The 26530-nt window shown below is 38.9% G+C and overlaps 1 protein-coding gene across 1 annotated transcript in view; it reads left to right on the forward strand.

The window, feature by feature from the left end:
* The first annotated feature begins 1069 nt into the window (after nucleotides 1-1069).
* The window catches only part of LOC128649667 (CD209 antigen-like protein E), a 283146-nt gene continuing 257685 nt past the window's right edge, over nucleotides 1070-26530 (forward strand). The window contains exons 1-3 of the mRNA XM_053703049.1: nucleotides 1070-1127; nucleotides 8245-8356; nucleotides 8544-8648. Of these exons, the coding sequence (XP_053559024.1) occupies nucleotides 8278-8356; nucleotides 8544-8648 (184 nt within the window). The 5' untranslated portion in view covers nucleotides 1070-1127; nucleotides 8245-8277. The remainder of the gene's footprint in view (nucleotides 1128-8244; nucleotides 8357-8543; nucleotides 8649-26530) is intronic.

Here is a 26530-nt window from a genome sequence, read left to right on the forward strand (position 1 = left end):
TATATATATTTATTTAATTAACCCACTGACACACACACACACACATATATATATATATATATATATATATATATATACATACACACTGGTGTACAGTGGGTTATTATATAATAATTCATTGGTGTCAGTGGGATATATATATATATATATATATATATATATATATATATATATATATAAATACATTGGTGTACAGTGGGTTAATTATATAATAATTAATTGAATTATATAATATTTTATTGGTGTCAGTGGGATACTATATATATATATATATATATATATATATATATAAACATTGGTGTACAATGGGTTAATTACATAACAATTCATTGGTGTCAGTGGGATCCATATATATATATATAGGTGTTCTGGGTAATAATAACATAATGCATTGGTGTCAGTGGGTTAATTATAATAAAACACATTCACTGGTGTCAGTGGCCGCCCTAATTATGTTACATCATTGGTGTCAGTGGGTTTACTAACCTGTGAGCCGATCTGGTTCTTCTCACACTGTGTCACGCTCCCCGCCGCTACACGATTTCAACGCACAAGCGGACATGCACACTGGTGCTCTGACAGGCCCGTCCAGAATTTCAAAAATATGTAGAGTGGTGGGCCTGTCAGAGTGAGCATCGGGTCACGGCCCACCAGTAGGGCCGTTGCAGTACAGCAGTGGGCTGTTGAGAATCACGGCTCTAGAGAAAGTTCACCAGTTTGCAAGAGTTTGCATTATTTAATAACTGCCCGGAGCTTCTAGAACCAATAACATCCACTAGACATTTGATTGAAAAAAGGATAACCAATGCCTCAAGAAAACAGGCAACATTATTGGGACTGTGGGGACAAGTAAACCAATAAAGGTATGTACAGTAAAAACATACAATAGAAAGTAACTGTAGTACACTATCTGTATACTGTACTGTATAAGAGTATGTATAGCTTAAATACTGTACAGTACTTTTTTTTTAATACCGTACTGTACATTATTTAACAGTACTCTTGAACGTTTTGTTTATGATCATTATTTCTGATGACTAACTACTGAATTTTGCTGTTTTAGATCACACTGGCCTGTTCCCGATCATTCTGTATCCGGACCTTCAAGCAAAACCTCTGCAGCAACAGTTCAGTACAAACATTTTAAAGTATGGTATTGAACTTAATTAAAAAGTAATCTATGTAAACTTTGACTCCATCTGCAGCTACAAACATTTTAAAGTACAGTTCTGGACTGGATTAAAAAAACATAACACACACTATACAGTACTGTACTTTAAAATGTTTGCATAAGATGTGCTTATTAGTGGGAATTGTGCACAATACTGTATATACTGTACCTGTAGCTGTAATTGTACGTAATACTGTATTTAGAAGAGATTAAGTTTGTGTATTACAGTAATTGTGAACAAAGTTGATGCAACAATTAATCTTTTTAATAATGTTCAGTACTGTATTTGTATAGAATACAGTTGATGTCTTCATAGCCATTTTCTGTTTAGAATGAAAAAGTACTGTAGTAAAGTACTGTAAAAATAAATCCAGATACTGTACAGGTGTACACTAAAAAATTAAAAGTATGTAAAGGTAGAGTACAGTACAGTACCTGTATTTTTATTTACTGTATTTTATTTTCAGTACTTGTACAGTATTTTTTTCTTTCTAATGAAACGGTGAGTCCACGAATCATCATCAATTACTGTTGGGAATATCACTCCTGGCCAGCCGGAGGAGGCAAAGAGCACCACAGCAAAGCTGTTAAATATCACTCCCCTACACAAAATTCCCCAGTCATTCTCTTTGCCTGTAGTGCAAGGAGGAGGTGAAGTTTAGGTGTCTAATGAGAAGTTTTCTTCAATCAAGATTTTTTTTTTTTTTAGCAGAGTAAGCTTACTCTGTTCATTTCTGGGTTCTAGCCTAGTCCACATCAGTCTCTTCAGTAGGGCAGTGGTGGCTTTTGAGCACTTGAGAAGTTTTGAGGTACAATCCTCAGTGCGTTTTCTCAAGAATCTGCTGCCCTAACTAGAAAACCAGAGTAGGTTTACTCAGTTTTTCTCTCTTCAAAGGTCCATTTGAGGTGCTGCACCCTCTCAAACCAGGTGAGCTGTCCTGCTGCCGTACAGCACTTTCAGGTAAGTGCCATTTAAAAAAATTTTTTGCAAGGAGATTGCTGGCACTTGTTACAGCTAAAAGCTGTCTTATTTAATATGGGACTTTATTAAACCTTCATGTTTGGGGTTTCTTTTAGGCAGTTTGGGCATTGAGACTGTGAGGTGATTTATGGTGGCTCAGTGTGTTTTAGTAGTTTTTATACAATAACTTTTGGTCATGGAGATTACTGTTGTAAGCCATTTTTTTAGGCAGTTAGGGCTTTGTAACCGCTCTGTATTTGAAAAGGGGATTGTTTCTTCTGTAAGGGAAGTCACTCTGTGAGCTGCAGGACAGGTAGGCACCTCAGTAAAGCTACTGAGGTGTATAGGTAGCCTGAAGTCTATTTGGTTTGTTGCACTAACGCACATTTCTATTTAAAGACACAGTAAACATTTATTTTTTATTTTCAAATAAAGAATTTTTACTCTTTACTCTTATTTATTAGATAAGATGGATCAAGAGACTTTTCAAACCATTATCCCAGGTGAAGTTGCTGCTTGTCAGTTATGTTTTGATGCTCAGGTGGAACACTCAGTTCCTTTTTGTTCCTCATGCATTGAGAGAACTTTAAGTTATAGAGATAAAATATTTGACCATGAGCCATCATTATCCCAGGCAAATGCTGTTCAGGTGTCTCCTGCTGCAGATATGCCGCAGCTTTCTCCTCAAGCATCCCAACTTTTTCAGTCTCCACATACAGTGCCCTGTGTTTCCTCTTGCAATCCTGTAGGATTTTCTCTACAAGACATTGCTTCCAGGTATCCCTTGTGGTATCTGAGGCCTTGTCAGCTTTCCCCATGTTGCAGGAAAGGAAAAGGAAATTTAAGGAAACAGTAAGGTTTCTGATCAAGTTCTAGCTATCCAGAGTATCGCTTCCTATAAGCCTGAGGAAGAAGACATGTTGGTAGCATCTGAGGGGGAAATCTCAGACTCAGACAGTGTAATTCCTTCTTCTGATGCTGAAGTGGTATCCTTCAGATTTAAGCTAGAACACCTTTGCTTATTACTTAAGGAGGTTTTGGCTACTTTGGACGAATCCAACACAACTATCATAGTCAATCCTAAAAAGTCTAGTAAATTGAACAAATACTTTGATGTTCCCTCCGCGGTGGAGGTTTTTCCGGTTCCTGACCGTGCTGCGGAGATTATTGCTCAAGAATGGGAAAGACCTGGAATTCCCTTTTCTCCATCTCCTATTTTTAAGAAGATGTTTCCTATAGCGGATTCTATTTAGGAGTCATGGCAGATGGTTCCTAGGGTAGAAGAAGTGATCTCCACTTTAGCCAAGAGGACTACTATTCCCATAGAGGATAGTTGTTCTTTTAAAGATCCAATGGATAAAAAAATTGGAGGCTTTACTAAAAAAAGATGTATGTCCCCCAGGGTCTACAATGGCAACCTGCGGTGTGTATCGCCACTGTTACCAGCGCTGCGGCTTACTGGTTTGATGCGTAGTCTGAATCTCTACAGATGGATACCCCTTTTGATGAGATCCAGGACAGGATTAAGGCTCTCAAGTTAGCGAATTCCTTCATTACATATGCTTCCTTACAGGTTATTAAACTAGGAGCCAAAATTTCTGGTTTTGCAGTCCTAGCCTGCAGGGGCTTGTGGTTGAAGTCCTGTTTCATCTAAATCTAAGCTCATGGCTATTCCACAAGGGTAAGACCTTGTTTGGACCTGGTTTGGTCAAAATTATCTCAGATATTACTGGAGGGAATGGTTATTTTCTTCCTTGAGATAAAAAGAATAAGCAGAAGGGATGTCAGAGTAATTTTCATTCCTTTCATAACTTTAAAGGCAAGTCTTCCTCCCCTTCCTCCAAGCAAGATCAAGCCAAGCCTTCCTGGAAGCCCAAACAGTCCTGGAATAAGGGAAAGCAATCTAAAAAGCCTTCAGCTGATTCCAAGTCAGCAGGAAGGGTTGGCCCCCTGATCCGGGAGCGGATCTTGTAGGGGCAGACTCTCTCTCTTTTTTCCCAGCCTTGGATAAGAGATGTACCGGATACCTGGGTGGTGGACATTGTCTCCCAATGATACAAAATAGACTTCAAATCTTTTCCTCCAAGAGACAGGTTTCTCCTCTCCAGATTATCTGTAGACCAGATAAAAAGAGAGGCGTTCTTACATTGTGTCAAGGACCATGCCGTTCTTGGGGTAATAGTTCCAGTTCCCTTTCAGGAAAGGGGTCTGGGATTTTATTTGAATCTGTTCATAGTTCCCAAAAAGGAGGGAACTTTTTGACCAATCCTAGATCTAAAATGTTTAAACAAGTTTCTCTGAGTGCCATCCTTCAAGATGGAGACTATACGCTCCATTCTTCCCTTGGTTCAAGAGGGTCAGTTCATGACAATCATAGACCTAATGGATGCATACCTTCATGTTCCTATTCACAGGGACCATCACAAGTTTCTGAGATTCACCTTCTTGGACAATCATTTCCAGTTTGTGGCCCTTCCTTTTGGCCTTGCCACAGCTCCCAGAATTTTTTCAAAGGTTCTGGGGGCTCTTTTAACTGTGCTTCGATCTCAGGGTATTGCAGTGGCACCTTATCTGGATGACTTTTGGGTTCAGGCGCCATCTTTTCAACAAGCAGAATCTCATATAGAGATCTTGCTGTCTTTTCTTCGATCCCATGGATGGAAGGTGAATCAGGAAAAAAGTTCTCTGGTTCCAGCTACAAGGGTCGTATTTTTTGGTACCATAATAGACTCCCTGTTAATGAAGATTTTTCTGACAGAGGTCAGAAAAAGAAAGATTTTCGACTCTTGTTTTGCCCTTCAGTGCTCTCCACGACCGTTAGTGGCTCATTGTATGGAGGTAATCGGTCTGATGGTGATTTCCATGGACATCATTCTGTTTGCTCGCTTCCATCTCAGATATCTGCAGTTATGCATGCTCAAATAATGGAACGGGGACTATACAGACCTGTCTCCATGTGGAGATCTAGATCAGGCGTCAATAGACTCTCTTCCATGGTGGCTTTCTCAGGATTATCTCTCCCAGGATACTTGCTTCCGCAGACCCTCCTGGGTGATTATGACCAGCCGTCTAGGTTGGGGAGCAGTATGGGGCTTGTTGAAGGCTCAGGGTTTATGGACCCAGGAGGAGTCAGTCCTGCCCATAAACATCTTGGAGCTAAGAACAATCTTCAATCCTCTTCTGGACTGGCTTCAGTTAGCCTTAGCCTGGTTTATCAGATTCCAGTTGGACAACATAACCTCGGTGGTCTACATCAAACACCAGGGGGGAAATCAGAGTTCCATGGCCATGACAGAGGTGGCTCGAATTATTCAGTGGGTGGAGACCCACAACTGCTGTCTTTCTGTGATCCACATCCCAGGAGTGGAAAATTAGGAAGCGGATTTTCTTAGCACACAGACTTTTCATCCTGGGGAGTGGGAACTTCATTCGGATGTGTTTTCAAGCTTGACCCTCAAGTGAGGGCAGCCGGAGTTGGCTCTCATGGCTTCTTGCCAGAATGTCAAACTTCCGAGATATGGCTCGAGGTCAAAAGATCTGCAGGCATTTCTGATTGTTGCTCTGGCAGTTCCTTGGAACTTCAGTCTAGCATACCTGTTTCCTCCGTTCACTCTCCTTCCAAGAGTCATTGCTCAAATCAAGCAGGAGAGGGCGCCTGTAATTCTCATAGCCCCGGCATGGCCTCGCAGGATTTGGTATGCAGACCTAGTTTAAATGTCATCCTTTCCACCTTGGAGACTGCCTCTGAGGAAGGACCTTCTACTTCAGGGTCCCTTCCTCGTTTCTCTGAAGCTGACTGCTTTGAGATTGAATGCTTAGTTTTATCTAAGCGTGGATTTTCAGAGTCAGTCATTGAGACCTTGATTCAGGCTTGTAAGCCTGTGACTTGCAGGATTTTCCATAAGATATGGCGTAAATACTTGTATTGGTGTGAATCCAAAGGATACTCTTGGAGTAGAGTAAGGAATCCTAGTATTTTGTCCTTTCTCCAGAGTGGTCTGGAGAAGGGTTTGTCGGCAATTACTCTAAAGGGTCAGATTTCGGCATTGTCTATAGTGTTACATAAGCGCTTGGCAGATGTGCCAGACATGCATTCGTTTTGTCAGGCCTTGGTTAGAATTTGGCCTGTGTTTAAACTTTTTACTCCTCCATGGAGTCTTAACCTTGTTCTTAAAGTTTTACAACAGGCTCCGTTTGAGCCTATGCATTCTTTAGATATTAAGATGTTATCTTGGAAAGTTTTGTTTCTTGTTGCTATTTCCTCTGCTCTGAGAGTTTCTGAACTCTCTGCTTTACAGTGTGATTCCCCTTATCTTATATTTCACTCTGATAAGGTGGTTCTGCAAACTAAGTTTAGTTTCCTGCCCAAGGTTGTTTCGGTCAAGAATATTAATCAGGAAATCGTTGTACCTTCTTTGTGTCCTAATCCTTCTTCTCACATAGAACGCTTGATACATAATATGGATGTTGTGCGAGCACTAACATTTTATTTGCAGGCAACTAAGGACTTTCGTCAGTCTTCTACATTGTTTTTCTGGGAAATGCAAGGGTCAGAAAGCTACGATACTTCACTTTCCTTTTGGCTGAAGAGTGTTATTCGCTTGGCATATGAGACTGCTGGACAGCAACCTCCTAAAAAAAACAGCTAATTCCACAAGGGCTGTTTCTTCTTCCTGGACCTTCGAAAATTAAGCTTCTGTGGAACAGATTTGCAAGGCTACAACTTGGTCATCTTTGCACACTTTTTCCAAATTCTATAAATTCGATACGTTTGCCTCGGCGGAGGCTTTTTTTGGGAGAAAGGTTCTTAAAGCAGTAGTGCCTTCTGTTTAGGTTCCTGTCTTGTCCCTCCCTTATCATCTGTTTCCTCTGGCTTGGGTATTGGTTCCCAACAGTAATTGATGATGATCCGTGGACTCACAGTGTCATTGGAAAGAAAACAAAATTTATGCTTACCTGATAAATTTATTTATTTCTTGACACAGGGAGTCCACGGCCCGCCCTGTATTCAGACAGTTTCTTTTTTCTTTTTTTTATATAAACCTCAGGAACCTCTGCACCTTGTGTTACTTCCTTTCTATCCTTTCCCTTTGGTCGAATGACTGGGGAATTGTGGGTAGGGGAGTGATATTTAACAGCTTTGCTGTGGTTCTCTTTGCCTCCTCCTGCTGGCAGGAGTGATATTTTCAACAGTAATTGATGATGATCTTTGGACTCACCGTGTCATCAATGAAATAAATTAATTAGGTAAGCATAAATTTAGTTATTTACAGTATTTTATTTACATTACTTGTACATGTATTTTTATTTTCAGTATTTTATTCACAGTACTGTAATTTAAAATGTTTGCATAATATGTGGGCATTGCGCACAAAATATACTGTAGCTGTAATTGTACTGTATTTAGAAGAGTTTAAGTTTGAGTATTACAGTAACTCTGAGCAAAGTTGATGCAACAATTAATCTTTTAATAATGTTCTGTACTGTACCATTTTCCATTATAATAACAAAGTACTGTAGTGCATGGAAACGGCTTCCCAGCCAATCAGGAAGCCGGACAGCAGGTCATTACCTGCCGCCCGACTTCCTGATTGGTCAGGAATCCAGTCCCATGTTCCCTTGCGGCAGTGCAGGTCAGACTGGCTTCATGACCAATACAGTAACATTATTCTGCTATTTTGGAATTTGCGCATGTCAAAAGATGCTCCATCAGTCACTAACTGTATAAGGCGGAAACCTGTCCAAGAAGGAAAATTTCCATTGTCTGATGCCATTCCATCTTAAGCAGGTTTCACTATATATATATATATATATATATATATATATATATATATATATATACATTTGTGTGTGTTTCTTAGGTATATCATAGCCAATGCCTCACCAGCCTCTGACCTCACCTCACCTCACTGATTTCTGTTACAAACATCACTTCTTCTCTATAATCCTATAAATATTCTCTTTATATTCTCCCTGTAAAAAAGATGAGAATAAATAAGATATGGGTACATAATAACTCATTATATTTTTTTATGAAATTTCTCTTTATATGGATACTGTGAACGCTTCTGAACTTGCTTTGATAAGAAAATCTTATTTGCTTTTTATCCAGAGTTTACCTTTTTATAACTAGTTGACCATCCTAATGAAGCAAGAAGTCACCAATGTGAGGATCCATTCGGAACCATGTTCTGAATATTTAGAATCTACTGGAGAAAATAAAGGTAATTCAACTCTGATAAAGACAAGAAATTGAGAACTGAAGTTTTCGGAATTAGCCTAGTCACATTGTTTAGTTATCACATCTAGAAGTGTTTCCTCTGCCTGCATCACTCTGACCTTACGTGCCTAGAATTAATGAAATAAATGCCATTTAGTTCTAATACCTTATCTTGTTGTATCCCTTTGCAGCTTTGAGCTCACAACACTACTCCACCCTAGTCCATGTGACACTTACCATGATGGCCCTCCTTGTGATCAAATTGCTCATCGTCCTTGTGTTCATGGCTGTAATGAGTGAGTTAATGATTATCTACATCTTAGAACTGGTTATCTATGACACTGAGGGCCAGATTACGAGTGGAGCTAAAACACTTACACACGGCGATAAGGGGTTTATCGCAGGTGTTTGCATTCGTCAGGCTTATTATGTATTTATATGTGTAGATATTTATTTATAGACATATATATATATTTATATATATATATATATATATATATATATATATATATATATATATAGTTCCAACAAATACTGCACTCTCAGGATATGCATGAAAAAGGTCAGCTTTAAAAGGTGACATTTCAGGGAACTCAAGTCCCTTTCCTCAGATCAAAAAACTGTGAACAATTGGGTTAACAATAGCACATTATATACAACACAGCAAACACATACCTCCCACTCCAAATCAAATTAGCGCCAAACAGTGTACTTGGAATGCACCTCTGTGTTCCAATCAGACCCAGACCGGAAGTGCAACAGTTCCCCACTTCTGGTTACGCAAGGTACATATTTTCAACAAGTAAATCCCCAATGTATATAGTCTATATATCAATCAAGTAAAACATATTCACAGCACATATCAATTGTACCAAAAAAGACATCCACCTTATTACAACTTGAATTTCACAAAATCGTCAAACCGGAAGTTGAAATAACGTCACTTCCGGTTTTTCATGTGCAACCAAAAAAATTGATCAGGAGCTCTTCCTGTCACATATTAACCAAAAATTGTGAGCTCCCCCTATTGGGTAGAGGGTGAATATGCACAGTGATTGTGTGGCTACTTAGAGTATGCAATGTTAAACATGGGTGTTATATACAGTGTCTAATTTCTAACATTGTCACTCTATACTCATATAGCCATATTGAAATATATAACTAACGCTATTAAGATGCAGCATCATTTTTTTAACACCCATATATATATCTCCCCTGGATTTACAAATCCAGTTTTGTGGTATACAAACCAGGTTAGTGACGCTAAAGTATTACACCTATATCCTAAATTACAAGTGAAAAAATAAAATTAAAATAAACATATAAACACATAAAGCATATAGCACTGAATCTCTTCTTCTGGACCGTTCTTCTTCAATCATACTCTGTTATTCATTTATTGATGGCATATACTGAGTTCCAATACTATCCATCCATGGATGGGCATAATTAGATGGGCATACTCAGATATGTGCATATATATGAATTAATCTTTCCTGGGTATACCTCCCAGACTTCAGGTTATATGGTTTTTCTCTGTATTATTGGGTGACTTCATCTAGCAGGTAATAGGGGTACCCCATCCTTGGATCATCTCTACTGGATCAAGGTTCCCATGTGATTCCCCAAGTGTGTGGGTAGCACCCCACGGTGCCACCAGCCCTTCAGGGACACATCATAACATGCTACATATTTGCACCCTAGGTTCGTATCAGATTAACCTCTTGAAGTCTGGTACCAAATTCAATCCACCTGGAGCAATGGTACCCAGTCTGTAGATCCACTGGGCCTCTCTGTACAGTAGGGTTTTGTCCCGATCTCCACCTCGGTCCGGTTTCAGCACATGATCTATCAGAGTATATCTGATTGATGCCACCAAGTGTCTCTGTTCTGCACAGTGCCGTGCCACAGGTTGATCCGACGAGCCCTTTACCAGCGCCTGGCATATAGCCAGTCTGTGGTTGGCCATGCATTCTCTCAGGGTGCCCTTCGCCTTGCCCACATAGAACTTCGAGCAAGGACACATAAGCAAGTAGACCACATGTGTGGTGGTACAAGTGATTGAATATCTGATAGTATACACTTTATTTGTGTGAGTATGATGGGATTTCTTTGTTGAGATAAGTCAATTACATGTCGTACAACCCACACAATGGTAGCTTACCTTGATATTAACCTTCTGCTTACTCTGATAGCACTGTTTGGGATCCGTGCGTACCAACAGGTTGCAAAGATTGGTGTTCATTTTATAACCCACCATGGGGGTAAGCTCTTTAGTAAATCAAAGCTTAAGCGGGAGCGTTAGTTAGTGCTCCACTTGTAATCTGGCACAAAATCACATAGGGGTAAAGAGTAGGAACATTGTAGCCTGACAAACTTTGGGAGCCAGTCATGGAAAGCAACAGTTGACACTTCACGGATCCCTTCACAGATTGTTAAGAGGTATGATAGTGAGAGAGTGGCATACACACACACATATATATATATATATATATATATATATATATATATATATATATATATATATATATATACAAAGGAAACATTAGTAAACCTTACCCAACAACCCCATATTAAGCCAAATAAAAAACAACAAGAGCCACCAGAATTTCAAGAACACACATACACATATGTAACAGGTAAAAGCACATCTATATATTTATTCAAATTAGTAAGAGAAACAAAATAAACAAATCATAATGCCATCCAATTGATGGTCTGAAGTTTAAAGAATATCATTCATTACCCAGGATATTAGAATCAAGGATCCCTGTAACTATATTAAGTCAGCATAAGCCACTTTATTGATCATAAACCATGGTATGCAGTATTAGTATAGCAAATCTTGCAATTTCATATATTTGAGTCCATGGCCCCTAGTTATCAAGCCGTCAACCTCAAATACGACGGAATTCCGCAGCGTATTTGTGGTGAGGCTGATTCGCCTTAGTTATCAAGCCCTAGATACCGGCAAAAGTAGAATTTTGTGACGTAAGCTTCGATCCGCCGGACTCAGTCCGACACAGATCGATTCTTACGTCACTCCAGATGTTCCGCACACAAGTGCGGCACAATCTGACTACTTTTGCTAGTTATCAAAAAACTAGCAGGTACGCTCGGCACTTTTCCTTCCCTACCTGGTTATCAAACCGCCGCCCTGGAGGCGGCGGATCCCATAGAAATCAATGGGAGTCTTACCATAGCGAAAGTTCATGTTCGCTGCTGCCAGACATCCCATTGATTTCTATGGGAGCTGTCTACACCTAACACCCTAACATGTACCCCGAGTCTAAACACCCCTAATCTGCCCCCCCCTACACCGCCGCAACTAAATAAATGTATTATCCCCTAAACCGCCGCTCCCGGAGCCCACCGCCACTATAATAAATATGTTAACCCCTAAACCGCCGCTCCCGGAGCCCACAGCCACCTACATTATACCTATTAACCCCTATCCTGCCCCCCTATACCGTCGCCACCTATAATAAAGTTATTAACCCCTATCTTGCGGTTCCCGGACCTCGCCGCAACTAAATAAATAGTTTAACCCCTAAACCGCCGCTCCCGGACCCTGCCGCAACCTATATTAAACTTATTAACCCCTAATCTGTCCCCCCTACACCGTCACCACCTATAATAAATTTATTAACCCCTATCCTGCCCCCCCTACACCGCCGCCACTGTAATAAAATTATTAACCCCTAACACTAACGCTAACACCCCCCTAACTTAAATATTAATTAAATAAATCTAAATAATATTTCTCTTATTAACTAAGGCCTAGATTTGGAGTTTGGCTTTAGCCGTGAAAACCAGCGTTAGAGGCTCCTAAGGCTGGTTTTAGGCTAACTCTGGTATTTGGAGTCAGTCAAAAAATGGTCTAACGCTCACTTTTCACCGCGACTTTTCCATACCGCAGATCCCCTTACGTAAATTGCGTATCCTATCTTTTCAATGGGATTTTTCTAACTCCGGTATTTAGAGTCGTGGCTGAAGTGAGCGTTAGAACTCTAACGACAAAACTCCAGCCGCAGGAAAAAAGTCAGTAGTTAAGAGCTTTCTGGGCTAACGCCGGTTCATAAAGCTCTTAACTACTGTACTCTAAAGTACACTAACACCCATAAATTATCTATGTACCCCTAAACCGAGGTCCCCCCACATCGCCGCCACTCGATTAAATTTTTTTAACCCCTAATCTGCCGACCGCCAACTACGTTATCCTTATGTACCCCTAATCTGCTGCCCCTAACACCGCCGACCCCTATATTATATTTAGTAACCCCTAACCTGCCCTCCACAACGTCGCCGCCAGCTACCTACACTTATTAACCCCTAATCTGCCGACCGCAAAGCGTCGCCACCTACGTTATCCTTATGTACCCCTAATCTGCTGCCCCTAACACCGCCGACCCCTATATTATATTTATTAACCCCTAATCTTCCCCCCACAACGTCGCCTCCACCTGCCTACACTTATTAACCCCTAATCTGCCGAGCGGACCTGAGCGCTACAATAATAAAGTTATTAACCCTTAATCCGCCTCACTAACCCTATAATAAATAGTATTAACCCCTAATCTGCCCTCCCTAACATCGCCGACACCTAACTTCAATTATTAATCCCTAATCTGCCGACCGGAGCTCACCGCTATTCTAATAAATGTATTAACCCCTAAAGCTAAGTCTAACCCTAACACTAACACCCCCCTAAGTTAAATATAATATACATCTAACGAAATTAATTAACTCTTATTAAATAAATTATTCCTATTTAAAGCTAAATACTTACCTGTAAAATAAAATAAAATAAAGTAAATAAAGTAATAAAGTAAAATAAAATATTTTAGGATTAATATTTATTTTACAGGCAACTTTGTAATTATTTTAACCAGGTACAATAGCTATTAAATAGTTAAGAACTATTTAATAGTTACCTAGTTAAAATAATTACAAAATTACCTGTCAAATAAATCCTAACCTAGGTTACAATTAAACCTAACACTATACTATCATTAAATTAATTAAATAAAATACCTACAATTACCTACAATTAAACCTAACACTACACTATCAATACATTAATGAAATACAATACCTACAAATAACTACAATGAAATAAACTAACTAAAGTACAAAAAATAAAAAAGAACTAAGTTACAAAAAATAAAAAAAATATCTACAAACATAAGAAAAATATTACAACAATTTTAAACTAATTACACCTACTCTAAGCCCCCTAATAAAACAACAAAGCCCCCCAAAATAAAAAATGCCCTACCCTATTCTAAATGACTAAAGTTAAAAGCTCTTTTACCTTACCAGCCCTTAACAGGGCCCTTTGCGAGGCATGCCCCAAGAAGTTCAGCTCTTTTGCCTGTAAAAAAAACATACAATACCCCCCCCAACATTACAACCCACCACCCACATACCCCTAATCTAACCCAAACCCCCCTTAAATAAACCTAACACTAAGCCCCTGAAGATCTTCCTACCTTGTCTTCACCATACCAGGTTCACCGATCGGTCCTGAAGAGCTCCTCCGATGTCCTGATCCAAGCCCAAGCGGGGGGCTGAAGATGTCCATGATCCGGTAGAAGTCTTCATCCAAGCGGGGCAGAAGAGGTCTTCCATCCGATTGAAGTCTTCATCCAAGTGGGGCAGAAGAGGTCTTCCATCCGATTGAAGTCTTCATCCAGGCGGCATCTTCTATCGACATCCATCTGGAATGGAGCGGCAGCATCCTGAAGACCTCCGACGCGGAACATCCATCCTGGCCGACGACTGAACGACAAATGACGGTTCCTTTAAATGACGTCATCCAAGATGGCGTCCCTCGAATTCCGATTGGCTGATAGGATTCTATCAGCCAATTGGAATTAAGGTAGGAATATTCTGATTGGCTGATGGAATTGTTGTAATATTTTTCTTATGTTTGTAGATATTTTTTTATTTTTTGTAACTTAGTTCTTTTTTATTTTTTGTACTTTAGTTAGTTTATTTCATTGTAGTTATTTGTAGGTATTGTATTTAATTAATGTATTGATAGTGTAGTGTTAGGTTTAATTGTAGGTAATTGTAGGTATTTTATTTAATTAATTTAATGATAGTATAGTGTTAGGTTTAATTGTAACTTAGGTTAGGATTTATTTGACAGGTAATTTTGTAATTATTTTAACTAGGTAACTATTAAATAGTTCTTAACTATTTAATAGCTATTGTACCTGGTTAAAATAATTACAAAGTTGCCTGTAAAATAAATATTAATCCTAAAATAGCTACAATGTAATTATAATTTATATTGTAGCTATATTAGGATTTATTTTACAGGTAAGTATTTAGCTTTAAATAGGAATAATTTATTTAATAAGAGTTAATTAATTTCGTTAGATGTAAATTATATTTAACTTAGGGGGGTGTTAGTGTTAGGGTTAGACTTAGCTTTAGGGGTTAATACATTTATTAGAATAGCGGTGAGCTCCGGTCGGCAGATTAGGGGTTAATAATTGAAGTTAGGTGTCGGCGATGTTAGGGAGGGCAGATTAGGGGTTAATACTATTTATTATAGGGTTAGTGAGGCGGATTAGGGGTTAATAACTTTATTATAGTAGCGCTGCGGTCCGCTCGGCAGATTAGGGGTTAATAAGTGTAGGCAGGTGGAGGCGACGTTGTGGGGGGCAGATTAGGGGTTAATAAATATAATATAGGGGTCGGCGATGTTAGGGCAGCAGATTAGGGGTACATAGGGATAATGTAAGTAGCGACGGTGTCCGGAGCGGTAGATTAGGGGTTAATAATAATATGCAGGGGTCAGCGATAGCGGGGGCGACAGAATAGGGGTTAATAAGTGTAAGCTTAGGGGTGTTTAGACTCGGGGTACATGTTAGAGTGTTAGGTGCAGACGTAGGAAGTGTTTACACATAGCAAACAATGGGGCTGCGTTAGGAGCTGAACGAGGCTTTTTTGCAGGTGTTAGGTTTTTTTTTTAGCTCAAACAGCCCCATTGTTTTCCTATGGGGAATCGTGCACGAGCATGTTTTTTAGGCTGGCCGCTTGCGTAAGCAACTCTGGTATCGAGAGTTGAAGCTGCGTTAAATATGCTCTACGCTCCTTTTTTTGGAGCCTAACGCAGCCTTTATGTGGACTCTCAATACCAGAGTTATTTTTATGGTGCGGCCAGAAAAAAGCCGGCGTTAGCTACGCGGGTCCTTACCGACAAAACTCTAAATCTAGCCGTGAATTAATCCTATTTAAAACTAAATACTTACCTTTAAAATAAACCCTAATATAACTACAATATAAATAATAATTATATTGTAGCTATCTTAGAATTTATTTTTATTTTACAGGCAACTTTCAATTTATTTTAACTAGGTACAATAGCTATTAAATAGTTATTAACTATTTAATAGCTACCTAGCTAAAATAAAGAGAAATTAACCTGTAAAATAAAAACTAACCTAAGTTACAATTACACCTAACACTACACTATACTTTAATAAATTATTCCTATTTAAAACTAAATACTAACCTGTAAAATAAACCCTAAGATAGCTACAATTTAATTAATAATTACATTGTAGCTATTTTAGGATTTATATTTATTTTACAGGTAACTTTGTATTTATTTTAGCTAGTTAGAATAGTTATTAAATAGTTATTAACTACTTTTTTTTTTTTTTTTATTTATTTTCAAGTCAGCCATCAAAAACAAAATACATGCTTGAAAAAAATATAAACAACAAATGGAAATAATTATACATATCTTGAAAAATATAACATACATCTGTAAATTTACATATTCTCAATATCTTGCTGACATTCTTTTCTCATAAGTAAATCTTGAAAAACAGATAGAAGAAAGAGAAGAAAAAGAAGAAAGAAGAAAAAAAAAGAAGAGAAAAAAAAAAAAAAAAAAAGGGGAAAAATGTGATTCTCTACTCCGACGTCCCCCTCCCCCTGTCCCCCACATCATATACAAAGGGTTATTAGTACCAGGATACAGGGAATATATTGCGTAAAATTAAGCCTTCAAAATATACAGATCTCTGAAATGCTTTGGTAAGTATGTATTGTGTGGGGAGCGGGTAAGTCTGTATTACTTTCAGCCATTTGTTAAAGAATCGTTGAATTTGTTTCTCGCTGGTGTTGGAGACATTATATTGCTCGAACATAATTTGTGTTTTAACCGCTTGGAGAAATAGACTAAAAGGAGGGGTTTTATTATTTTTCCAATTTTTCAATATTAGATTCCTAACTATTAAGATGATGGTATTGGCTAGATTATGGGATACTGAATCTGGTACCATAAAAAATATTTTTTTTAAATCAAATGAAAAGGGCTCCTGTATATTCTTATTTAACCAATAGTTTACTTTGCGCCAGAGCTGATTTATTTTTGGACAGTACCAAAAACAGTGAAATAAATTTGCAAGAGGAGATTTACATTTATAGCACTGTCCATGCGTTTCTGATGACCAGCGGGCATGTCTTTTAGGTGAAATGTATGCGTTATTGAGAAGTTTTAGGTGAGATTCCTTCCAGGAGAAGGGAAGGGGTGCGTTGTTCACCCATTTAATGCTTGTATTAATTATTTCATCATTAATTTCGTCAAGATGTCTAGCCCAATATGCTGAACATTGTTCCATGATTAACTGGCCTTGTTTTGCAAGCAATATATTGTACAATAGCGAGATTGAGTGCTTCCCCTGACTATATAAGTAAATATAATCTCCAACCCTGTCATATTTCCCTGGCCAGGGCCCCATCTGCAGCTTTTCCTGGATAAAGTGGCGGATCTGCAGATATGCATAGAAGGATTTGTTCGAGAGATTATACTGTGTGGCAATATTCTCAAACGTGCGTACCCCCCATCCCTCATCTAATAATTGTGCTATCGATATTAGGCCTTTACTAGCCCAGCCATCATATATTGCGTATTGAAATCCTGGCTCAAACTCTGGGTTACCTATGATAGGAAGGAAGCTGGATATATGAAAGTTAATCGTTAGCCGTGAACAAAGTTGCTGCCATGCTTTGACAATATTAGAAATACTGGCTAATGTTTTAATTTTTTCAGGGAGTCGTCTATGAGGACAATGTAAGGCCGCTATAAGGGAGAATGGCTTAATAAGCTCCTCCTCCGCTTTACTATTTGTTAGATAGTCGGCAGCGAGTAACCAGTCTACTCCAAATCGTGCCAATATGGCTATATTATAAGTCTCAATATCCGGGAATGCGAGGCCTCCAAATTCCTTAGCTTGAGAGAGCTTTCTAATAGAGAGCATATGTCTACCTTTGTTCCAGATAAGATCTGCACACGCGCTATTGAAGAACTTAATATCTTTATCCAGAATGAATAGCGGCAAATTGTTCATTATATACAGTAACTGAGGAAAGAGAATAGATTTAATAAGCATTATTTTTGCAGTTAGTGAGAGTGGGAATAAGGACCAACGATGTATTCTAGGTGTAATATTAGCAAAGAAAGCTGTATAGTTAAGTTTATACCATAGCGCAGGATCTCTATGTAATTGGATTCCCAAATATCTAAAACTTTCCACTTCTCTGAAATTATGTTGGTGGAAGCTCTCCTTGTGTTTATGAACCCATAGTATCTCTGATTTAAGAGTATTTACTTTATAGCCAGATATTAGACTGAACTGTTCTAGAATTTCGAGGGCTTTTGGAATGTTTCTTTTAGTGTTTTTAAAATAGAGTAGTAGATCATCGGCATATAGAGAAAGTACACACATTTGGGGGCCCAGTTTTATACCTGAGATTTCTTTGCGAAGATATATTGCCATAGGTTCTATTGCGATGTTAAAAAGCAAGGGGGAGAGAGGGCAGCCCTGTCGAGTCCCTTTTTCTAGTTTAAAAGACGCGGTTTGGCTACCGTTAACCAGAATCGTGGAGATGGGGAAATTATAAATGGCTTTGACAAAATGAATTATGTTTCCAGAGAAACCAAAGTTGAACAAGGAATTGTGAAGATGTTGCCAAATAATAGAATCAAAAGCCTTCTCGGCGTCAATCATCACCAGGGCAAAATCTTGTTTACATGCTACTTTGTTTTCATGGAGTTTATTCCATAGATGTTCAAGAATCATATATGTTCTACGAATATTTTTTGTTGGAGATCTGCCCATCATAAAGCCTGACTGATCTGGGTGGATAATCTCCTGTAATACGTTTTTAAGTCTATTAGCAATGATAGTTGTGAGCAGTTTATAGTCTACATTCAGTAGAGAAATCGGTCTATATGAACCAGGGTCTGAAGGATCTTTATTCTTTTTAAGAATAAGGGTGATGATTGACGCCGAGAAGAATCTGGACATGGCCTTTTTTTTAACATAATACTCATTAAACAGCAGGGTAAGGATAGGTACAATCTCATCTTTAAGTAATCTGTAAAACTCGGCAGGTAATTGATCTGGGCCGGAGGCCTTACCAAGTTTAGCTTCCTCTAAAGCTTTTGTAACTTCCAGAGTTGTTATGGGGAGATTCAATACTTCTATCTGGTCAGGAGAGACTATTGGACATGAGATATTATTCCAGAACCTCACACTGTCCTCTGGGTCAGTTGTTTTGGCAGTATATATCTTATGATAATAATCAAAGAACACATTTTTAATATCCGCCAAAGCTGTATAGTTCTTACCACCCACTACTAACTGCTCAATCGTGTTATTCTTTTTCCTAACTTTGTCAAGTCTGGCAAGATATTTTGCAGATTTACCATAATGTCCTGTGTAAAGGGCATTCATTCTCATTTCTTCCGTGGTCAGCTTGGATTTTAAGAAGAGGTCCCTATCTTGCCTAGCCATCTTATATTTGTCCCAGAATTTCTTTAGTGGTGTAATTACGTAGTTTCTGTAGGCGTTCGTGACTGTATTTGATAGCTGTAGTTCGCGTGCAATGTATTTCTTTTTGGCTGTAACCATATAGGCTTTAATCTGTCCCCGTAGGAATGCCTTTGCAGCTTCCCAAAAAATTTCTGGTTTATCTGCATGCAAATAATTGTCAGAACTATATTCTTGCCATTTATGACGTATCCAATGTTGGAACGAGATATTGTTTATTAGGTGTTTGGGGAAATAGAAATTGTTAGTTGCTTCTGCTAGAGGGGGTTGAAGTTCCATTTCGAGGGAAATTATAGCATGATGGGTAATTACAATGTCATTTATCTGAGCTTTACTTCTGACTTTAAGAAGGGGACTAGAAATTAAAAAAAAATCAATCCGGGAGAAAGATCTATGGGATTTAGATTCGCAGGTGTATAATTTAGTATCGGGGTGTTGGATACGCCAAATATCATGTCGTTTGAGATTTTTACAGATCTGACAAAATAAGCGCATTTTTTTAAGAGGGGGGGTGTACTGTTTAGGGGTAAATCTATCAAGGGCAGACATAGGGGTCAGATTGAAGTCGCCCGCCACTATAATTTTCTGGTCTATGTTGGGTGACAGTTTGATAATAATATCATCCCAGAAAGCCTGGTCTATATTATTAGGCCCATATATATTGCACAGAACATATCGAACCCCAGCAATCTCAATGTGTAAGATTAACCACCTGTCATGTGTATCAATTTGAATATTCTGAATGCTATGTTGTAAATTTTTGTTAATAAGAAAAGCGACCCCTTTCTTTCTCCTGGAGCAATCTGAAGAGATGACCTTACCTATCCATTTACATTTGAACTTCTCCATCTCTACTCTCTTTAGGTGTGTCTCCTGCAGCCAAACAATATCTGGTTTATGTCTAGCAAGTTGTTTGATAATTATTTTCCTTTTACTGGGAGATGTTATTCCGCCAACGTTCAAAGAAAGACATTTTAATTTATCTATCATTGTGCTGGGGTGTCAGGAGTAGAGTAATGCTTCATCAAATATACCGTATCCATAACAATAGGGGGGCGGACCAAGAAGGAGAGATGGACTGTGGGGGAGAGAGAGGGCGAGGGGAAAAAAAAAATAAAAAAATAAAAGAGACAGAAAGGAAGAGCAGAAAACAACACTCAGATCCCTGAGCTGCAGGTAAATTGCTGATTTAGACATCTCAAAACAGATCAGCATTATTAGCCGCAGCCGGCTAACACACAATTTAAAAATAAAAAAACACATAGTACTCGTGTATGCTTCTAATTTGACTTATCATTATCTGCAATTTTTACCAGATAACTTTCTTATTTTTACAAAATTCCCTGGCTTCTAACACATTGTTAAGGGTGCATTTACCATCTTGTTCCTCTATTACAATTTTAGCAGGGTAAATGAGTCTAGCTTTGAAGCCAGCATTGATCAGTTTAGTACAGTACGGGGCTAACTCTTTTCTTTTAGAGGCGGTCTCACTGGAATAGTCTTGAAAAATTAAAACTTTGCTTTGGCCAATATATAAGTTCTCCATCTTTCTATAAAGTTTTAAGATATTCATCTTATCCTGAAAGTTGAGATATTTAACCATTACTGGTCTGTTATAATTCTTATAATTTATAGCATCCCTAATTGGCCCCAGCCTATGTGCCCTTTCTACTGGTGTTGGTATATCTTTCTGTAAGATACCGACAGCCATGGGGAGAGTTGTATTTGAAAAGTGAATTAGATCTGCATAATCCCCGTTGTCGGGGAGGCCAATTATTTTAAGGTTATTACGCCTCGAGCGATCTTCTAACTCATGCATTTTTGCTTGGAGCACTTTCAGGGTTTTAGTGTTTGCATCTATATTTTGTTCCTGCTTATATAATGTATCCTCATTTGCCGATACCCTATTTTCAACTTCTGTGAGTCGATTAGAAAACTGTTTGAATTCTGACATTATGTCAGTCATTTGAGTTTTTAACAACTCAAATTGTGGCAGAAAGAGATCCGACATCTGATTAACTAATGGTTGAGTATCAAGTCTATGTAGTGTTGGTTCATTTACCGTGTCTGAATGTGCATCAGATGTGCGTGGTTTTTTGTCTTTCGATTTGGGGGGCATGATTGGCGAGTTAGCTTTAAAGTTTGTGATAAATTTATCCATGTGCATTTAATCTCAAGAAAAAAAAAAAAAGAGTGCAGGGAGGGAATTTAATTACAGAACGGGGCGGGCATAACCCCTTAAATTCCAGTGTTTAAGTGAAGAAGTGGTTTTAGTGTAGTGATATTACTTAATCTCTGCCCAGTGCAAATGTGATCATGCGAATGTCCTTAGTGCGGGGGAGAGAGAAAAAAAAAGAAAAAAAAAAAAGAGTGCAGCGAGTGTCTTCCTAGCCAATCATGTCGCCCAATAAGGCAAGTTTAAGTGTAATAGTGTGTAAGGTTCCTTTTCCTCTTCCCTTCTCCTTCTCCCCCCTTTCAAGGAGGGTACTACTGTTATACAAATAACACAAACAAGTTCTACAGATCAAACATGTCTATACACTTTATGTTAAACTCTTATATGCCCTATTGACACCTCAGTTTACTCGTTTACCACCCAATATAATGACACTGAGTGGTGCTACTATGTAGTAAACAGGTACCATTTACAAGTAACAGTGAGAATTCATCAGGGACGTCCTTCTTTGGCTCTTGTAACAATTAAAATAAGGTCTGTATTCCTTAATATATTACCAGAGAATACCTATATGCAACAGACAACAGTGTTAAACTATATCAGGCTAGACAGGAAAATTTGCAAGAAAGACAGAACACTGCGTTTTTATAAAAAGATCACCTATCCTCTCTTTAACCATATGCCTATTGCTATAAAGATATTAGATACACTTTTCAACAGATTTTCCCTTTTTTTTCTTTTTCTTTTCTCTTCCCCTCCCCCTTTCCGTTTCGTTTCCCTTTAGTTCTGGGGGATATATTCAAAGGACATGTCCTTGGGAGTCCAATTCTTAATTGCTTGTGGGGTATTGTAGTGGGATCTGTTTTGCAGATGTATGGCAATCGTCCCTTCCTTTAGCCCTCACAGTTGAAGATCCAAGGCACAGCTTGCTAGCGTGGTTTAGAAGTGTATAAGCACTATGAACTACTGTGTCAGGGTTGTGACCAGAAGGAAAGGGGGTGAGAACCTGTGCCCTCCAGTTTATACAGTGGTAGCAGGGATGTGGGTCCCAACATTAGATAATATGAGAGTCAATATAGGGTTTTTCCTCCCTAATTTTCCCCCTTTACTTCCTTCCCTTAACGTGAGCTTTCCCCTTCCCTTGGATTAGCTTTTAGGGAAAGATTACTTGTGTGCGGGAGCCTTTTTGGTTAAGAGGATTGTGATGCAAAGTAACTCTGAGAGTTCTGAAAACTTTTCCCAGGCAACAACCTCGATTATAAGTACCCAAGTCTCTGCTTTACAGGTTGTAGATCACTCAATTATAAGTACCAAAGTCTCTACTTACAGTCTGTAGATCGAATAGCGCAGGGAGTTGGCAAGCCGTGATATATCAGCTCTGGGAGCTTTCCCCAAACGTGTCCTCTGCGTGTTACCTCGGTCTTTACCAGGAAAGGCCTTATCCAGTGCTGTCTTACCCGTAACCAGGGGGTTTCTGTGAGCTTCTGCTCCTTCCCTCCGCCGAGAAATACTGCTCAACTTGTCAGCCTCCCGTACAGTGCTTACTTCCAGCAGGACTTTCTGTAGAGCCACCACGGCTAGTTCTTGCGGCAGACCTCCAGGCAAGCAATAGTTTTAGCAGTAGCGGCAGAGACAGCGGTACTACGTGTCGGGCTCCAGCGACCGAGCCAAGCGGCTTGTTCCAGGTCTCCGAGCTGTGCACCAGTAATCTAGTGCAAGCGCCCTAGACAGGCAGATAGCCTGCAGCAACGGGCCAGAAGCGGGGGTTGGTGCAATTCGAGCTCTCCGCAGCAGCACTCAGTGTTCCTCGTGCTGCGCTAGCTCCTCCCACCGGAACCGGAACCCTAGTTATTAACTACTTAATAACTACCTAGCTAAAAGAAATACAAAATTACCTGTAAAATAAATCCTAACCTAAGTTAACCTAACACTACACTATCATTAAATTAATTAAATAAATTACCTATAAATAACTACAATTAAATACAATTAAATAAACTAACTAAAGTACAAAAAATAAAAAAGCTAAGTTACAAAAAATAAAAAAAATAAGTTACAAACATTTAAAAAATATTACAACAATTTTAAGCTACTTACACCTTATCTAAGCCCCCTAATAAAATAACAAAGCCCCCAAAATAAAAAAATGCCCTACCCTATTCTAAATTAAAAAAGTTCAAAGCTATTTTACCTTACCAGCCCTTAAAAGGGCCTTTTGCGGGGCATGCCCCAAAGAATTCTGCTCTTTTGCCTTTAAAAGATAAATACAAACCCCCCCAACATTAAAACCCACCACCCACATACCCCTAATCTAACCCAAACCCCCCTTAAATAAACCTAACACTACCCCCCTGAAGTTCATCCTACCTTGAGTCATCTTCATCAGCCGACCACTGATGGAACCGAAGAGGAGATCCGGAGCGACAGAAGTCATCATCCATGGCGCGCTGAAGAAGTCTTCCATCCGATGAAATCATCATCCAGGCGGCACTGAAGAAGTCTTCCATCCGGGCGATGTCATCTTCTTTCTTCCAGATCCATCTTCATCCCGCCGACGCGGAACATCCTTCTTCCCCGACGGCCGACGACTGAATGAAGGTTCCTTTAAGGGACGTCACCCAAGATGGCGTCCCTTCAGTTCCGATTGGCTGATAGGATTCTAAGGTAGGAAAAATCTGATCCAATCAGCCAATCAGATTGAGCTCGCATTCTATTGGCTGTTCCAATCAGCCAATAGAATGCGAGCTTGATCTGATTGGCTGATTGGATCAGCCAATCGGATTGAACTTCAATCTGATTGGCTGATTCAATCAGCCAATCAGATTTTTCCTACCTTAAAGGGACAGTATACACTCATTTTCATATAACTGCATGTAATAGACACTACTATAAAGAATAAGATGCACAGATACTGATGTAAAAATCCAGTATAAAACTGTTTAAAAACTTACTTAGAAGCTGTCAGTTTGGCTCTGTTGAAAAGGTAGCTGGAAAGCCCACTGCAAGTGGCAAATAAGACACTCCCCCCTCCCCCTTCTTTTACATATGAAAAGACCCTTTACACAAACAGGAGCAAGCTGGTGAAGGTAGCTGACAGTATTCACATAAAACTTTGGGGCTTGGTTAGGAGTCTGAAAATCAGAGCAATGTTATTTAAAAATAAGCAAAACTAATCATTTATTTTAAAAAAAAAACTTTATGGGCTATATAAATAGATCATCTACAAAACATTTATGCAAAGAAAAAATGAGTGTATAATGGCCCTTTAATTCCGATTGGCTGATAGAATCCTATCAGCCAATTGGAATTGAAGGGACGCCATCTTGGATGACGTCCCTTAAAGGAACCTTCATTCAGTCGTCGACCGTCGGGGAAGAAGGATGTTCCGTGTCGGCGGGATGTTTGTAACTTTATTTCTTGTAACTTAGCTTTTTTTATTTTTTGTACTTTAATTAGTTTATTTAATAAATGTAATAGTTATTTATAGGTAATTTATTTAATTAATTTAATGATAGTGTAGTGTTAGGTTTAATTGTAACTTAGGTTAGGATTTATTTTACAGGTAATTTTGTATTTCTTTTAGCTAGGTAGTTATTAAATAGTTAATAACTATTTAATAACTATTCTAACTAGCTAAAATAATTTACCTGTAAAATAAATATAAATCCTAAAATAGCTACAATGTAATTATTAATTAAATTGTAGCTATCTTAGGGTTTATTTTACAGGTAAGTATTTAGTTTTAAATAGGAATAATTTATTAAAGTATAGTGTAGTGTTAGGTGCAATTGTAACTTAGGTTAGTTTTTATTTTACAGGTTAATTTCTCTTTATTTTAGCTAGGTAGCTATTAAATAGTTAATAACTATTTAATAGCTATTGTACCTAGTTAAAATAAATTGAAAGATGCCTGTAAAATAAAAATAAATCCTAAAACAATATAATTATTATTTATATTGTAGCTATATTAGGGTTTATTTTAAAGGTAAGTATTTAGTTTTAAATAGGATTAATTTAGTTAATAAGATAAATATTATTTAGATTTATTTAATTAATATTTAAGTTAGGGGGGTGTTAGGGTTAGTGTTAGACTTAGGTTTAGGGGTTAATAATTTTATTGCAGTGACGGTGGTGTAGGGGGGGCAGGATAGGGGTTAATAAATTTATTATAGGTGGCGACGGTGTAGGGGGGCAGGATAGGGGTTAATAAATTTATTATAGGTGGCGACGGTGTAGGGGGGCAGATTAGGGGTTAATAAGTTTAATATAGGTTGCGGCGGGGTCCGGGAGTGGTGGTTTAGGGGTTAAACTATTTATTTAGTTGCGGCGAGGTCCGGGATCTGCAGGATAGGGGTTAATACCTTTATTATAGGTGGCGACGGTATAGGGGGCAGGATAGGGGTTACTAGGTTTAATGTAGGTGGCGGCGGTGTCCGGGAGCAGCGGTTTAGGGGTTAATACATTTATAAGAGTTGCGGCGGGGTCTAGGAGCAGCGGTTTAGGGGTTAATAACTTTATTGAGTTGCGGGGGGCTCCGGGGGCGCCGGTATAGGGGGTAGACAATGTAGTTAGTGTGGGTGCTTAGTGACAGCTTGTCAATAAAGCTGTCAAAAAGCCGAAGAGCAGCGAGATCGGATGAGTGATAACTCTCACAGTCCGCTGCTCATCGCCCCGTACTTGGTGCGCTGCTTTTTGACAGCTTTTTTGATAACTTAGGTGAAATTTTGCAGGTCCACGGCGGCAATGGTAGGCGAGCTTAGGTGGGCGTATTGAACCGGCGAAGGCAGGTAAAGTAGACGGCTTGATAACTACCCCCTATGAATAAATGGTCCACAGTCTTAGACAGTAGCTTACAGCCATACAATAGCAATCATGCAGGCTGCGTATCCCAAATGTTCACCCTTACTCCCTATGTAGTAGTCAAATCAAATCTTACATCCGAGCAGGTCCACCTAGAGCTCACACTCACTGGACCATCACCAACGGGGGCATAGTAATCAACTACTCACTGTAGATATCAAATCTCACTTTATCCGAAAGTATTTAGTATGTGAGCACAGATATTAGAATCAGTATACAGTCTTACACATATTAATCACAACCGCTGACTCACAGCATATCATCCGTGTTACCTGTGCGGTGG

The sequence above is a fragment of the Bombina bombina genome, chromosome 2, assembly GCF_027579735.1.
Source record: "Bombina bombina isolate aBomBom1 chromosome 2, aBomBom1.pri, whole genome shotgun sequence".
NCBI classification, from domain to species: domain Eukaryota; kingdom Metazoa; phylum Chordata; class Amphibia; order Anura; family Bombinatoridae; genus Bombina; species Bombina bombina.